The 16770-nt window shown below is 41.5% G+C and overlaps 1 protein-coding gene across 6 annotated transcripts in view; it reads right to left on the bottom strand.

Moving 5' to 3' along the window:
- The window catches only part of ap2b1 (adaptor related protein complex 2 subunit beta 1), a 105560-nt gene that overhangs the window by 56152 nt on the left and 32638 nt on the right, over nt 1-16770 (bottom strand). For all 6 annotated transcript variants that reach the window (XM_041893920.1, XM_041893923.2, XM_041893921.1 and 3 more), the window contains exons 8-14: nt 11476-11596; nt 9404-9499; nt 9081-9196; nt 8520-8685; nt 7787-7885; nt 7410-7669; nt 6999-7194 (exon numbers count right to left, since the gene is read on the bottom strand). In XM_041893920.1, the coding sequence (XP_041749854.1) occupies nt 6999-7194; nt 7410-7669; nt 7787-7885; nt 8520-8685; nt 9081-9196; nt 9404-9499; nt 11476-11596 (1054 nt within the window). The remainder of the gene's footprint in view (nt 1-6998; nt 7195-7409; nt 7670-7786; nt 7886-8519; nt 8686-9080; nt 9197-9403; nt 9500-11475; nt 11597-16770) is intronic.

The raw sequence follows: 16770 nt of genomic DNA, 5'->3' as shown, positions 1-16770 counted from the left end.
GAAAAAGGACATCAGAACTATGAAAGTAATTACACCTGTTGATATAGTTGAAAATAGTAAACATTGCAATACCATTAACTAAAGGTTATCTGGAAAAGGGAATAAAAGTTGGCCTGACATTGAACAACCATAGCCAGTGGAGGGAATCTTAACCCTGACGTCATCAACATGATGAAAGTGATTGAATAATAGAGAGAGGAGAAGCAGAAACGACCATAAAGATAAAAGAAAACTCCAGAAGTAAGAAAAAACCGAGATGTCTGGAAACTAAGAGAAGAATGAGGTTCGGAAAGATGAAGACAAAGATGAAGACTTGGAGATTAAAGGTGCTTCATATTCAAGAGGATTTTATCCAACAATGATTAGTAAAGAAGAAATAGAAAGAGATATAGACTGAAGTGTATTATGCCTGGATAAGGGGAATAATTTAGAAGAGACAAAGAGAACCGGAACAACAACTCAAGAAGCTGAAGATACAGAAGAGAAGAAAAAACTGCTGAGAAAAGGATCCCAAGAATTGGAGGAGAAGAATACATTGAGGAAAGGAAAGAGAGCACAAGTAAGAAGATGATGGAAGGTGATCATTCGAGGACAGAATTTAGAATATAAGCTTTTGAAGAATACCGATATGTAAACAACAAGAAAGAACAGGACCAAGAAACTCTCAGAAAACTTGATCAAATACAACTGGGGGGAGAAGAAGAAGGAGAAGAAAAGCTTTGGTTATGAAGAATCAGTGTGCACCAAATCAACAATCACTGCCATAGCTTCAACTGAACAAGGTCAAATGCAATTGTACCAGCCACAACTAGTGGTACAAGGTGTTTCATATCCATAGATAGTTTCTGGAAAGAGGGAATTTCAGAGGAAGATACAGGAGCAAGTGAAGATCATCTGGAGGACAGGTGAACCCTTAAAGGAGCAAGGATTCTAGGAGTGCCTAGAAGATCTGAAGGGGGGTGTCAGCTGGTAGCACCAATTAGGGAAAATATCCAACAATTGAAGTGAAAACAAAGGACTATGAGAAGTGATGGTGGATAGTGGAAAAGCTTTTATCTGTGTTCAGTCTGAAGAGGTTACACATCTCACTATGTAAAATTAACTAATTAGGATAGGGATTCGAGAGAGTAAAACAGCTGATTACTCTTAAGGAACCAATTGAGCTCTGCTATAAAAATCAAGAAAATTAAAAAACCCATACTGGTATCAGAACATATACCTATTACATTGTTGGGAAGAGAAGCATTGTGTAAGTTGAACTGTACAATAAGATGTACACCAGACGGCTGTCTGGAGTTAGGAGAAAAGATTAGATTAAAAAAAGTTAGGAAAACTAGGGTTGAAGGAACTCTAGGACAGTAAGCTAAGTTTCAAAGTTAGTAGTAAGAGAGAGAGAACAGTGGTGAAGGGAAATTTAGAGTTTAGTGAGAAGATAGATATGGTAGGAGTTTAGATCTGTTAGGAGCAGTTGCATTGAGAAAGTATGCGTTGCTGAATGATAAGAGAAGATTGAGGGTGATTGGGTATCTATATTTACAATTCCCAGCAGGAAGATCAAGGTAATTGTAAGTGTATTTTTTATAATCAAAAGTTTGAAAGTGAGGGATTAGAGTTAGGACTTTGAGTGAACGTAGTGACACTAGTGGTGATAGATGGAAATACAAGTAAAGAGTTCAAAGCTTTGGGGAAACTAGATGAAACAACGACAATGACATCAACACTTTAGTATATTATAACAACAGTGAGAAGCAATTTAACTCCTTCAACATTGACAGTTATTAAAGCTATAAATATATCACATTTGATTACAAGGGAGCCAATCGCTTCAGCATCAATTTTAGAGGAAAATACTGTTATTAGGGTTAGGATGAGTGATAAAGCTCATTTCCTTGTAGATGTGAGAGAAGGAATGTGTAGAGGTGAGATTCCTCTCATGTGGAGAGAAGTTTTGAATGATAATGTGACTATGGGGGAATTTTAGAGTTATTTAGGGGTTTGTGTGGTGAGAGAGTATATATTCTTACCTATGGATGGAAAGGATATTGTTAGAAGTTGAAGCTTCCATATGAGGTTTTTAAAATTAAAAGAGGGGAAGCACAGGGAAAGAGATAAATCTGATTCTGAAAGAGAGAAGTTTCATAGTCTGGGAAACCTATAATTGGAGGATAAGTCTAAGAGAGAAGTGGGGATTTTTCCATGGTATGGTGTAAAATTTTGGGAAGATAACATAGATAATATTAACTATAATTTGAGGGGTTTTGCAAACGAAACGATAAGAGGGTTTAACCTTCTGTCAAGACTCAAAGGAGTATTGATAGATAGATATCAAAGAGGTTTCAATATTAGTGTGATTTTAGTATTTTGTTATGAATCAAAGGGGGGAATAGAATGTGATTCATTTAGATTCATTTTATATATCATTTTTATATTCTTAGTTATTGATGTTTTAATTTGAATGTGTTGTTTTGCAAAAGATACTGTTTGGTCTTTTCTTTTCTTCCAGAAGCATTTGGGAGAATATGTAGAGATTGAAATACTCAAACAAGGACAATATGAAGGGACAATATGAAAGGAGAATATGAAGGGACTGGAGGAAATGGAACAAGGAAGGTGTGGAAAGGTTCCGATTCCATCATCGAAGATGCATTGGAAGTCGACACTGCTGAGGAGATGAAGTGTAGTGGACTACATTCCAGTGTCTGCAATGAAATATAGACATATTTGCATGTGTAATACATAATTTGTGTCATATTCTTTCTGTATTAGGTATTAATTTTTGTAGAATGATATTTGCTGTTATTGGATACATGTGGGGATCTCAGATGTTTTTGTTTATTTCGTGAATGCTTAGGGATATGGAGTCTAGGCAGGGATAGAGAGAATCCACAGTAGGGTCCGATGGGTCGACCAGCCTGAGTGTGGACATTTTGGATAGTATTTTGTTTGCTGAGGCTTTCATGTGTATTTAATTGCAACATAGTTTCAAATGCATTGATAAAGATTTATGAATTGATCTGGAGTACTTAAGTGGTTGCCTGGGGCAGAGGGGCCGTGAGAGAATTTTACTGTCTTGATTGATGGATGGATATTTGGAAAGAAGGCTGCCAGACAGGTTTTTCGCTCTCACACTTCATAGAGATTTGTTCATATTTCATAGTAATGTATTCACACTCCATGGAGATTTGTTCATATTTCATAGAAAGGTATTTACACTCCATAGAAAAGTGTTTTGGGTTTATTGTTAAAGATAATCAATAAGAGAAATTGTTACTTGTCATAATCCTATTCTTTTTTGGTTTCGAGACTTTTAGTTAGTCTCGAAGGGGGGAATATGTAGTGTATGAAGAATTATGACTTTCCTAATGTTTTCAAGTGGAACCTGAGAGGATGTTTATTCAGTTTTAGAGGGAGCGGTTTTAGAGTGACACACCATAGAATAGGAAGTCTGTTAGGTGTCCTCCTGGGATTGGTCTGTAGGGAACACCCATATCAGATTACATAGCATATATACCACAGTTGGGAGAAAGGATGACAGAATAATCATATTACAGATGGGGCAATTATTCTCCGGGTATCTGCAGGTATCTGTAAATCGACGCTGTAACCCTTTGTTATGAATAAACCTTATGATAAAAATACAGCGTCAGCGGGTCCTCCTTGGTCACACAGCATAATTAGCAACATTAACTCGACACTACAGTAGTAAAAACAAAAACATCTCTCTACTCCTGCACAAAATATGTGCAAGTATATTGGCCGTCAGTGATTTCATCATCTGATTTAGCTTGTTGTAGCCTGCCTGCTTCTAACTAGCTTCACTGACAAACACAGGGATGGAATTTTAGCTAGCTAGTTAAGGATGTTCGTCACTGCACTGATAAACTAAGTGTAGCTTGTCACTTATTTACGATAGTTTGACAGCTTGCTGATGAAGTTGTAGACATGTTCCCAACAGTCAGTCCGTACTTGTTGGGTCAGCTAAAAACACAGCTTAGCAGACTCAATTATACTGTACTGACTCGGGCAGAGCAGGCTGTTCGCCGCGGTCGCTTGCCTTTCTCTGTCATTTTTCCAATTTAACCACGATGACGTGCTTAATATTCGTGGCAAATAATTTGAAAGATGCATATCTCCTACTAACGTTACAGCACTGTTGCGTTGGGTATTTTTTTAATTTAGGTTTTTCCCTTATGATGATGATCGGGACCTGTTTGTGGTAGTTTTGTGATAACTGCACTGTGATTTAAATTTTTGGGGAAAAAAACAAGAAAGAAAACAGTTGTTTGGTTAGAGATTTTTCCTTAACGTTAACGTCCTAATTTCGTTGAATCGTTCACACCCCTAATTGCTATGGCAATGAGCTACCCTTAAACTGCAGAGCCTAATGCCAAGACCTAATGTATTGTCATTTACTTTCTAATAAATGGTTAAATGAATACATTGTGTTTCCTTTCTGAACAACACTACAAGCTACAACACTATTTTGTATATGTATACAGTCTGACACCATTTCTTTCCCTATCAGTAGAGTAGAACAACAGCTGCGGCTGTCCTTTCAGGCTAGGGTTGAGAACACAATCACCAGCTAATATCATTAAAAAGCTATAATGACTTTGTCTGTCAAGAGGAGGAGGTCTCCCTAAAACATAAGAGACATTAATAGAGCTTCCCAAAAAGCCGCTGCTCATTCCAGAGCAGTCATAAAACAACAAGACCCACATGACAAATCACACTCAAATCATTATCACATTGTTACACCATGGGTGGAAATTTGCTTTTTACAGCTGGCTAACTAGGACGTTTTAGATGTAAAAACTGAAATGTTAATTAATATGCACCATCTTGTCAACCAAAACAACTAATCTGCATAAAGCCAAAAACTATCTTGACAGTGCAATAATATTAGCAACATACAACCTGACAAGACGCTACCACCCTGTACCATTAAGACCAAACTTCCTCGCCTCGTGTCTCTGCTGTATTGAGATGTCAGTGTGAAGCTGTGAATCATCGTGACGTCCCTGCCCTGCCTGCCTCTTTGTACCAGTGTCTGGCAGATCAATCAGGGACAGGGAGACAGGCTTCTCACTGACATAGTGGATCTCTGTGGCCACAGCTCAGCATACACCACCATCGCTATGTCAGCCAGGAGGCCCTACATCATCTCAGCTCAACTCAGACCGGGGAATGCACACTGACAGCCACGCTAAAAGGAGACTATACTGTCCACATTGTTCATGGCACAATAAAACATAAGAAGAGTGCTGTCCTATTGATCCCTCATGGACTAGATTTACAATCCCACCATCCCAGCAGAGATACAGTTGAAGTCGGAAGTTTACATACACTTAGGTTGGAGTCATTAAAACTTGTTTTTCAACCACTCCACAAATTTCTTGTTAACAAACTATAGTTTTGGCAAGTCAGTTAGGACATCTACTTTGTGCATGACAAGTAATTTTTCGAACAATTGTTTACAGACAGATTATTTCACTGTATCACAATTCCAGTCGGTCAGAAGTGTACATACACTAAATTGACTGTGCCTTTCAACAGCTTGGAAAATTCCAGAAAATGAAGTCATGGCTTTAGAAGCTTCTGATAGGCTAATTGACATCATTAGAGTCAATTGGAGGTGTACCTGTGGATGTATTTCAAGACCTACCTTCAAACTCAGTGCCTCTTTGCTTGACATCATGGGAAAATCAAAAGAAATCAGCCAAGACCTCAGAAAAAAAATGGTAGACCTCCACAAGTCTGGTTCATCCTTGGGAGCATTTTCCAAACGCCTGAAGGTACCACTTTCATCTGTACAAACAATAGCACGCAAGTATAAACACCATGGAACTACGCAGCCGTCATACCGCTCAGGAAGGAGACGCGTTCTGTCTCCTAGAGATGAACGAACTTTGGCTAGAAAAGTGCAAATCAATCCCAGAACAACAGCAAAGGACCTTGTGAAGATGCTGGAGGAAACAGGTACAAAAGTATCTACATCCACAGTAAAACAAGTCCTATATCGACATAACCTGAAAGGTCGCTCAGCAAGGAAGAAGCCACTGCTCCAAAACCGCCATAAAAAAGCCAGACTACGGTTTGCAACTGCACATGGGGACAAAGATCTTACTTTTTGGAGAAATGTCCTCTGGTCTGATGAAACAAAAATAGAACTGTTTGGCCATAATGACCATCGTTATGTATGGAGGAAAAAGGGGGTTGCTTGCAAGCCGAAGAACACCATCCCAACCGTGAAGCACAGGGGTGGCAGCATCATGCTGTGGGGGTGCTTTGCTGCAGGAGGGACTGGTGCACTTCACAAAATAGATGGTATCATGAGGAAGGACAATTATGTGGATATATTGAAGCAACATCTCAAGACATCAGTCAAGCTTGGTCGCAAATGGGTCTTCCAAATGGACAATGACCCCAAGCATACTTCCAAAGTTGTGGCAAAATGGCTTAAGGTCAACAAAGTCAAGGTATTGGAGTGGCCATCACAAAGAACTGACCTCAATCCTATAGAAAATGTGTGGGCGAACTGAAAAAGCGTGTGTGAGCAAGGAGGCCTACAAACCTGACTCAGTTACACCAGCTCTGTCAGGAGGAACGGCCAAAATTCACCCAACTTTATTGTGGGAAGCTTGTGGAAGGCTACCCAAAATGTTTCACCTAAATTAAACAATTTAAAGGCAATGCTACCAAATACTAATTGAGTGTATGTAAACTTCTGACCCACTGGGAATGTGATGAAAGAAATAAAAGCTTAAATAAATAATTCTCTCTACTATTATTCTGACATTTCACATTCTTAAAATAAAGTGGTGATCCTAACTGACCTAAGACAGGGAATTTTTACTAGGATTAAATGTCAGGAATTGTGAAAAACTGAGTTTAAATGTATTTGGCTAAGGTGTATGTAAACTTCTGACTTCAACTGTAAATAAACCTTTACGTGAGCATGTTGTTTGCAATTGTGTGTGTATGTATCTCTCACTCACCAGGCTGTCAAGGCCTCCGCCCAGCAAGTCGACAGCACCCATCTGCATGGAGGAGACCTGGGGCACGTTGACGGGGGGACCCAGGTCCAGGTTGAGTAGGTCTCCCAGCAGGTCTCCCTGGGAGGGGATGACTGACTGGGCCTGTTCAATAGGGGCTGCTGGCCCTGCGCTCACAGGGCTCTCGCCTGTGTCAATGCTGAGAGGTGGGAAGAGAGGAGGTCACATAGATATACAGTACGTAATGAATATTCTATTTCATTTATATGGGGGAGCAGATGTTGGTATTTGTGTGTAAGCAATGATTGCCTATGTGTTGCGCTAGATGGGGAGGGACGTGTTGTTTGGAGGTTAGCTGAGTGTGTCTTCCTGGGACTTTGGTAACTGAGTAACTTCCTGGTAACTGTGTCTCACCTGCCGTGCTGGATGGGCAGGTGCTTGCGATGGATGCCGTGGCTTCCCTCCACGAAGGCGTTGGGGGGCTTGTGGTAGACGGAGGCCAGGGAGCCAATGTGGCAAATGAGCTCGTCCAGCAGGGTGGGCTCAATCAGGTCTGTCTCCTCCGAGATCAGGGGCTTCTCGGACAAGACCACCTCCTTGGCAGTCACCGGGTCGGTGGACAGCAGGCGCCAGTAGATGTAACCCCTGTCACGCAGGTCAGGGTTGTCGGAGTCCTAGGAGGACACAAGGGGGAGGAATCACAGCTGAGAATAGACAGTGATGAGTTTAAGTTTGGGACAGTTTGAAGAAAAAGAGGGAGACGTGTTGGTGTGTGTATGTGTGTGTCTCACCTGTGTGGCCAGACTGAGGACCTGCTGTACCAGCTCCTGAGTCTCAGAGGGCTTCTTGAGGAAAAGCTTAACGATGGCTGTGAGAAGAGTGAGCTGGACCTGAAACAACACACCCCCAAGGCTGTGAATGGTCTGACCCAACCTCATATCTGCTCAAATAGTGAAAGTAGCTGCCAAACCCAGATAAAAGGTTATTACTGTTAGGGCTGGACCAAATCAACTCCTAGCCCCTATCCCTAAGGCACATGTGTAGAACTGAAAACATGACTTTAATGAAAGCAATATAGCAGAAATTACATACAAGGGCAAGTTGGAGCTATAACCATATCCAATCCAGTTTTTGCCCTAGTTAAATTTCTGGCAGGGTGTAAAAGTCCCAAACGCATCATCCAGGCAATCTGGCATTAAGATTGTAAAATGAAACCAACAGATTTATATTAAGTGTCCTGGGGGTAGAGGTAGCTTAGAAACTGGGCAGAGGACCAGGGTTGCTGACCTCAACTGACCTGGGTGCTCTGCTCTGGGACAACTGACCTGGGTGCTCTGCTCTGGGATAACTAACCTGAGTGCTTTGGGACAACTGACCTGAGTGCTCTGGGACAACTGACCTGGGTGCTCTGGGACAACTGACCTGGGTGCTCTGCTCTGGGATAACTAACCTGAGTGCTTTGGGACAACTGACCTGAGTAATCTGCTCTGGGACAACTGACCTGAGTGCTCTGGGACAACTGACCTGCGTGCTCTCGTCATGGAAGCCCTCCAGGAAGCTCTCCAGCAGTTCGTCGGCGTTGTCGATCCTCTCAGCGTACTCGCCCACGATCCAGATCATGGCGGCGCGCGCATCTGGCTCGTCCAGAGAGTCCAGGTTCTCACACAGTGTGGCGATGATGCTCTCATACCTGAGGAGAGAGAAAGAATACAAAGGGTCAGGGTATATACTAGTGTCCGTCTGGGCCTGGGGATGTACAAAGGTCTTGTATAGACACAGACAGGGGCAGTATAGCCCCTACTGAAAAACAAAAGGTATTGTATAGACAGACAGGGGCAGTATAGCCCCTACTGAAAAACAAAAGGTATTGTATAGACAGACAGGGGCAGTATAGCCCCTACTGAAAAACAAAAGGTCTTGTATAGACACAGACAGGGGCAGTATAGCCCCTACTGAAAAACAAAAGGTCTTGTATAGACAGACAGGGGCAGTATAGCCCCTACTGAAAAACAAAAGAAAAGAATGAGGAAAGAAATCTCCAACTTCATTGATAATTATCGGGAACGGAGGAAAAAGGACACCTACTTGTTGGGGTATTTGCGGAAGATGTCCCTGATGACCACGATGGCCTCCTGCACCACATAGTTCACCTTGGTCTGGATGAGGTCCAGCAGGGTGCTAACACAGCGCTCAGCAGATTGCTAAAAAGGAGACAACAGGAACAGAGTCAACACTGACCCAAAATTTTTAAAAATCACAGTGGCCAAAGTACCTCGTTTAAACTCCTTCAAACAACTTTATAGGATTGGATGGCACTTTTATGGAACAGCTATAAAATCTGAATTTCAGATAGACATTGATCAGAGATCCTCTGTGTGTCCGTCTATGATGGTGTCTCAGATTCCAACCTCCACTTTGATGGCACAGCGTCCGATGGCCCTCACTGCCTTACGCACAAAGTCAACGTCCACCTCGGTGGCGTACTCCTTCAGCTCAGCCAACACCTGGGGAGAGAGCAGGGCATATGAGTGAAAAACATGACACAAACACACGTTGTGAGGACAAGCAAACATCTTGACACTGTAAGCGAATAGGTTGAGGAGATAAGGTTGAGGTTAGTAAATTGTGTACGCAGACAAGGCTAAGCTACCCAAGGCCAGTCAGAGAAGCTACCAAAGCCTCCCTCATAGACAGTGTTTATCCAGGGAGTGTGTCTCTGTTGGACTGTAATGGCTCATTTACAGCGAGCTTGTCTGAGCCTGCCTTAGCTGTCAATCACGCTGACAGCTATCTCGGCTCTTAACCGCGAAGGAAGCGAACACATCCGCTATCTAAAACATGTGTTCATTAAGGCATCGTCTGACAGGATGCCCCTCAGAGCACCAGCTAAGACTGATTAGGAGTGAAGCATTGGGATATGAACGTATCTGTTGAAATTAGTCTTCGATATAGAGGTGCGGCTGAACAGATGGATGGAAGTCGGGTTTTGAATAAGCTATGCTTTCTGAGGGCCATGTTGTTATGTTAACAAAACTTTATATTTCTGAGGGCCAATACCATTATTATAAGTCAAACATATACAGTATAAAAAATAAACATACACAGTACTGAGCTAGCTTCACCAAAATGGTACAACGATAGTTTTCTGTGTAGAGTGACTAAGTATATAATGATGTACAGTAAATCATGAGAAATGAACACCCTAATATACACTGAGTGAACAAAACATTAGGAACACCTGCTCTTTCCATGACAGACTGACCAGGTGAAAGCTATGATCCCTTATTGATGTCACTTCAATCAGCGTAGATGAAGGGAGGAGACAGGTTAAAGAAGGATTTTTAAGCTTTGAGACAATTGAGACATGGATTGTGTATGTGTGCCATTCAGAGGGTGAATGGGCAAGAAAATATTTAAGTGCCTTTGAATGGTAGTAGCAGGGTTTATACACATTTTGACAGATGGAATTTCATGACCTTTAACCAAATGTCCATGGCCAACAATTGTTGGCATCTCTATGTACTTATAAAAAAGCGTAATGTGGTATCGACACTGGGAGGCTGCTCTCTGATCCCATGTACCATCTCCTGTCACTGTACAAGGTACTTAACCCCCCCACAAAGTAGAACACCTGTTAGGCAACTGTATAAAACACGTGGTCAGCCCTCAGTCTGGAGAGCTACTGGGTGTGCAGGCTTTTGATCAAGCCCTGCTCAAACACATCAGGGCCAGTTTATCAAGGTCCGGTTGAGCAGTTCATTTCTAAACTGTGGTTTGTCAGAGAGGGACTGGAATAAAAACCTGCACACCCATAAGCTCTCCTGGAGGATGGTTGACCATCATTGATGTAATCTGTTCTCTATTATATTTTATAGGCCTACCTGCTGATGCAATGTCCGACTGTCTCTCACTCCTTGAGCAACGGCCCACTTGTCTTGCACTATACATACCGATCCTGGCTAATATGTTGATTATATTTGATTGATAAAATATTTAACTGTGCCTAAATAAATTACATCAACAGAAATTATTAACAATTTCCATGACTTTTCCAAAACATTTCAGATTCTCCAAAACTTTTCCAGGCCTGGAAAACACCATTTAAAAATGCCATGACTTTTTCAGGATTTTCATGACAATACGAACCCTGGTAGGTGCCAGGCACACTGGTTTGAGTGTGTCAAGAACTTCAACACTGTTGGGTTTTTCACGCTCAACAGTTTCACCTGTGTATCAAGAATGGTCCACCACCCAAAGGACATCCAGCCAACTTGACACAACTGTGGGAAGCACTGGCATCAACATGGGCCAGCATCCCTGTGGAACGCTTTCGACACCTTGTAGAGTCCATGCCCTGACGAATTGAGGCTGTTCTGAGGGCAAAAGCGGGTGCAACTCAATATTAGGAAGGTGTTCATAATGTTTTGTACACTCATTGTAGACTTCCATTGACTGAGGTATGGGGTTCCATGAGCGGTACCTGGGCTATGTTGGCCTGGGAGGCCAGGCGAATCATGATGTCCAGTTTCTCAAGTTTTACGTAGATGGGGTCATTGTACTTGACAAAGAACACCTTGATCTCCTGCTTCAGGATCTCAGGCCTAAAGAGTAGAGATGACATTTATTATAGGAACAGAACATCGATCTATCCATCTGGTCCTAATCTGAACCAACAGAGCTGAGAGAGGGGAAGGGTACATAGGAAGATACATGCTGTCATCTAGTGGCAAGGAAGTGAGGATGGCACAAAACTAAAACATTGTGCCAAAACATCTTAACGAAACAGTCTTATCTAACATCAAACATTCCACATCACTGAAGGATTAATTTAGAAAGGGCTAAACAAGGGATAATTAACTAGATTCAGCCGTGGGCTGATATTTTCTTGAGCGGATGGTCAGGACTGCAAATTGACCGTAAGAAGCCGAAACAGATATAATATTTGACTAAAACATAATAATTTCAAACCTTGCTTGCATTTGTATACGATCACATACAGTATATATCTCTATTATGCGTGGGAATACTTTGGAACAGATTTCCAAAACTAAAATCACTTGGAGCTGACCTGCTGGTGTTTTTACAGTCTTTTATGTCCAACAATTTAAAAGAAATACACTGAACAAAAATTAAAAAATGCAACATGCAACAATTTCTAAGATTTTACTGAGTTACAGTTCATAGAAGGAAATTAGTCAATTTAACTAAATTCATTAGGCCCTAATCTATGGATTGCACATGACTGGAAATACAGATATGCATCTGTTGGTCACAGATACCCTAAAATAAAAAAGTTAGGGGCGTGAATCAGAAAACCAGTCAGTATCTGGTGTGACCACCATTTGCCTCATGCAGCGCGACATCTCCTAATACATAGAGTTAATCAGCCTGTTGATTGTGGCCTGTGGAATGTTGTCCCAATCCTCTTCAATAGCTTTGTGAAGTTGCTGGATATTGGCGGGAACTGGAACATGCCGTCCTACACGTCGATCCAGAGCATCCCAAACATGCTCAATGGGTGACATGTCTGGTGAGTCTGCAGGCCATGGAACAACTGGGACATTTTCAGCATCCAGGAATTGTGTACAGATCCTTCCGACATGGGGCCGTGTATTATCATGCTAAAACATGAGGTGATGGCGGCGGATGAATGGCACGACAATGGGCCTCAGGATCTCGTCACGGTATCTCTGTGCATTCAAATTGCCATCGATAAAATGCAATTGTTTTCATGTCCGTAGCTTATGCCTGCCCATACCATAACCCCACTGCCACCATGGGGTTCACAACGTTGACATCAGCAAACTACATTTGGATGGCTCTGTTCCAGCCCTGATCCCTTGGAGGCTAGTCTAGGTTTTCAAATTGGTAGGGCTATGTTTCTCTCTTGTCCATAAAAATACTCAGATATCAGTTATATTAGCCTACCTATTAAAAATGAATATTATAGCCATATCAAGTGTAGGCTATTGTTATTTAATCTTGATCATCTGGGTAAGCGCATTTGCAACATTCTTCCATTAGGCTACTTTGACAGTTTGTCTGCAAAAAAAAAAAAAAAAGGGATGGGATGGGATTTCACTTAGTACCTATAGTATAGCCTGCCTTGCGCTAAATCAGAAAAAAAATTATGGCTGACCTGGTGGGAAATAAATAATTTCTTTGCCTATTGGCAGTTCTGACCGAAGTCACTTGCAGAATACGCAAAAAGATTATCAGGGCAAAGGATGGGCAAAGGATGGACAAACTACAAACCTCTGTCAACATTTACAAGTCCATCATCCTCCTGAGTTTGCTTCTCTAGGGCAGAAAAGGTGAACATGTTGGTGTTCCTTGCCAGAAACCTTTAGGTAGGACTAAGACATGGTAAAAAACAACTAGACCTAATGGTTCCTCATTGTACTTTACTAAGACTTATTTGCACTGTTAGTTTTTTTGCACTCATTTAGGTTACTTTCATTCTTATTTTGTTTAGGCTAATTTATTTATTTTGTAACTTCTAGGCCTATATTTAAGATGTGTACAGTTCGATAGGCATATCCTAATAGTCCTATTAGATTTTAGCCTATGCCAATGTTCATTCGTTTTTAAGCGTTATAAAGAATTGTATTAATAATCATTTGTTATATCGGATAGTATATTTTGAATTTTTACATTTCGATAGGCAAAAGGCATTGCCTAAGGATAATAGGCCTATTCGTTCTTAGCCTAAGTATTATAAAGAATGTTATAGGCTAAATAATAATTTGTTTTATCTGACTATTGTTGACTTTTATATAAATGCACAATTTGTAAGCTATTCAAACTAAAATTGTTTGTGAGACAACTACGACACCGACTCATCATTCATTTATGTTTTGTTCCCGCTTATTGAAAGTGCTGCTGTGGGAGCTTATGCTCGATTGCCCATAGCGCAATTCAAGGACACGAATAAACACTGACAATATTAGTTTATAAGTTTAACTTGTAAAAGTAACATTTAGCCTACTGTAACTTTTATTGAAGTAGCCTATGTGTAGGCTATAGCATATTATTGGCTATTTGGTTTGCATGGAGGAAGTTTCTGACAGCACAATCTATTTTGCCTACACTTTGGTCAACTTCCTATTCGATTAGTTTATCTTGCAATTGTTTATTCTCTCTCTCATTATTACTATACTATGTTTTTATTTAGGCTATTCGCAAACAACTTTCTGAGATGGAACTCTGTTAGGCCTAAACATTCATTTGATGGTTGATAATGAAAGAGTATGCTATGCCAAGTTAAAATTGAATGGGGATTGGGGAGAAAAAGGGAAATTAAGATATTAAAACAATAAGCCAGACAACGGAAAAGGCCCATGATCACCCGACATTGGAGAGGGGGGAAAAAAACATGTTAGGCCCTATCTGACATTTCGCGCTGCTTTGGTGCTCGCTGCTCTTTCTACAATCTACATTGTTCTCTTGCATTATGTTAATAGTCTAACTACCACATACAGTACCAGTCAAAAGTTTGGACACACCTACTCATTCAAGGGTTTTTCTTTATTTTTACATTGTAGAATAATAGTGAAGACATCAAAACTATGAAATAACACATACGGAATCATGTAGTAACCAAAAAAGTGTTAAATGAATCAAAATATATTTTATATTTGAGATTCTTCAAATAGACACCATTTGCCTTGATGACAGCTTTGCACACTCTTGGTATTCTCTCAACCAGCTTCATGAGGTAGTCACCTGGAATGCATTTCAATTAACAGGTGTGCCTTCTAAAAAGTTAATTTGTGGAACTTCTTCCCTTCTTAATGCGTTTGAGCCAACCAGTTGTGTTGTGACAAGGTAGGGGAGTATACAGATGATAGCCATTTTTTGGTAAAAGACCAAGTCCATATTATGGCAAGAACAGCTAAAATAAGCAAAGATAAACAACAGTCCATCATTACTTTAAGACATGAAGGTCAGTCAATACGGAACATTTCAAGAACTTTGAAAGTTTCTTCAAGTGCAGTCGCAAAAACCATCTAGCGCTATGATGAAACTGGCTCTCATGAGGACCGCCACAGGAATGGAAGACCCAGGGTTACCTCTGCTGCAGAGGATAAGTTCATTAGAGTTACCAGCCTCAGAAATTGCAGCCCAAATAAATGCTTCAGAGTTCAAGTCACAGACACATCTCAACATCAGCAATGGACATTAGACCGGTGGAAATGTGTCCTTTGGTCTGGAGTCCAAATTTGAGATTTTTGGTTCCAACCGCCGTGTCTTTGTGAGACGCGGTGTGGGTGAACGGATGATCTCTGCATGTGTAGTTCCCACCATAAAGCATGGAGGAGGTGATGTTATGGTGTGGGGGTGCTTTGCTGGTGACACTGTCTGTGATTTATTTAGAATTCCAGGCACACTTAACCAGCATGACTAACACAGCATTCTGCAGCGATACGCCATCCTATCTGGTTTGGGCTTAGTGGGACTATCATTTGTTTTTCAACAGGACAATGACCCAAAACACCTCCAGGCTGTGTAAGGTCTATTTTACCAAGAAAGAGAGTGATGGAGTGCTGCATCAGATGACCTGGCCACCACAATCACCCGACCTCAACCAAATTGAGATGGTTTGGGATGAGTCGGACGGCAGAGTGAAGGAAAAGCAGCCAACAAGTGTTCAGCATATGTGGGAACTCCTTCAACACTGTTGGAAAAGCATTCCAGGTGAAGCTGGTTGAGAGAATACCAAGAGTGTGCAAAGCTGTCATAAAGGCAAAGGGTGGCTATTTGAAGAATCTCAAATATAAAATATATTTTGATTTGTTTAACACTTCTTTGGTTACTAAATGTTCCTTTTTCCCTGTCTTTCAAAGATAATTCGTAAAAATCAAAATAAACACAGATCTTAATTTTAAAGGGTTTAAAGGGTTTCTCATGCTTTTTCAATGAACCATAAACAATGAATGAACATGCACCTGTGGAACGGTCATTAAGACACAAACAGCTTACAGACGGTAGGCAATTAAGGTCACAGTTATGAAAACTTAGGACACTAAAGAAGCCGTTCTACTGACTCTGAAAAACACCAAAAGAAAGATGCCCAGGGTCCCTGCTCATCTGCGTGAACGTGCCTTAGGCATGCTGCAAGGAGGCATGAGGACTGCAGATATGGCCAGGGCAATAAATTGCAATGTCCGTACAGTGAGACGCCTAAGACAGCGCTACAGGAAGACAGGACGGACAGCTGATCGTCCTCGCAGTGGCAGACCACGTGTAACAACACCTGCACAGGATCGGTACATCCGAACATCACACCTGCGGGACAGGTACAGGATGGCAACAACAACTGCCCAAGTTACACCAGGAACGCACAATCCCTCCATCAGTGCTCAGACTGTCCGCAATAGGCTGAGAGAGGCTGGACTTAGGGCTTGTAGGCCTGTTGTAAGGCAGGTCCTCACCAGACATCACCGGAAACAACGTCGCCAATGGGCACAAACCCACTGTCACTGGACCAGACAGGACTGGCAAAAAGTGCTCTTCACTGACGAGTCGCGGTTTTGTCTCACCAGGGGTGATGGTCGGATTCGTGTTTATCGTTGAAGGAATGAGCGTTACACCGAGGCCTGTACTCTGGAGCGGGATCGATTTGGAGGTGGAGGGTCCGTCATGGTCTGGGGCGGTGTGTCACTTTAATTTTGACCCCCCCTTTGTTCAGGAACACATTATTCAATTTATTTTAGTCACATGTCTGTGGAACTTCTTCAGTTTACGTCTCAGTTGTTGAATCTTGTTATATTCA

Source organism: Coregonus clupeaformis, chromosome 13 (genome assembly GCF_020615455.1).
Source record: "Coregonus clupeaformis isolate EN_2021a chromosome 13, ASM2061545v1, whole genome shotgun sequence".
Classification (NCBI taxonomy): domain Eukaryota; kingdom Metazoa; phylum Chordata; class Actinopteri; order Salmoniformes; family Salmonidae; genus Coregonus; species Coregonus clupeaformis.
This window is presented reverse-complemented; position numbering and strand designations above follow the sequence as displayed.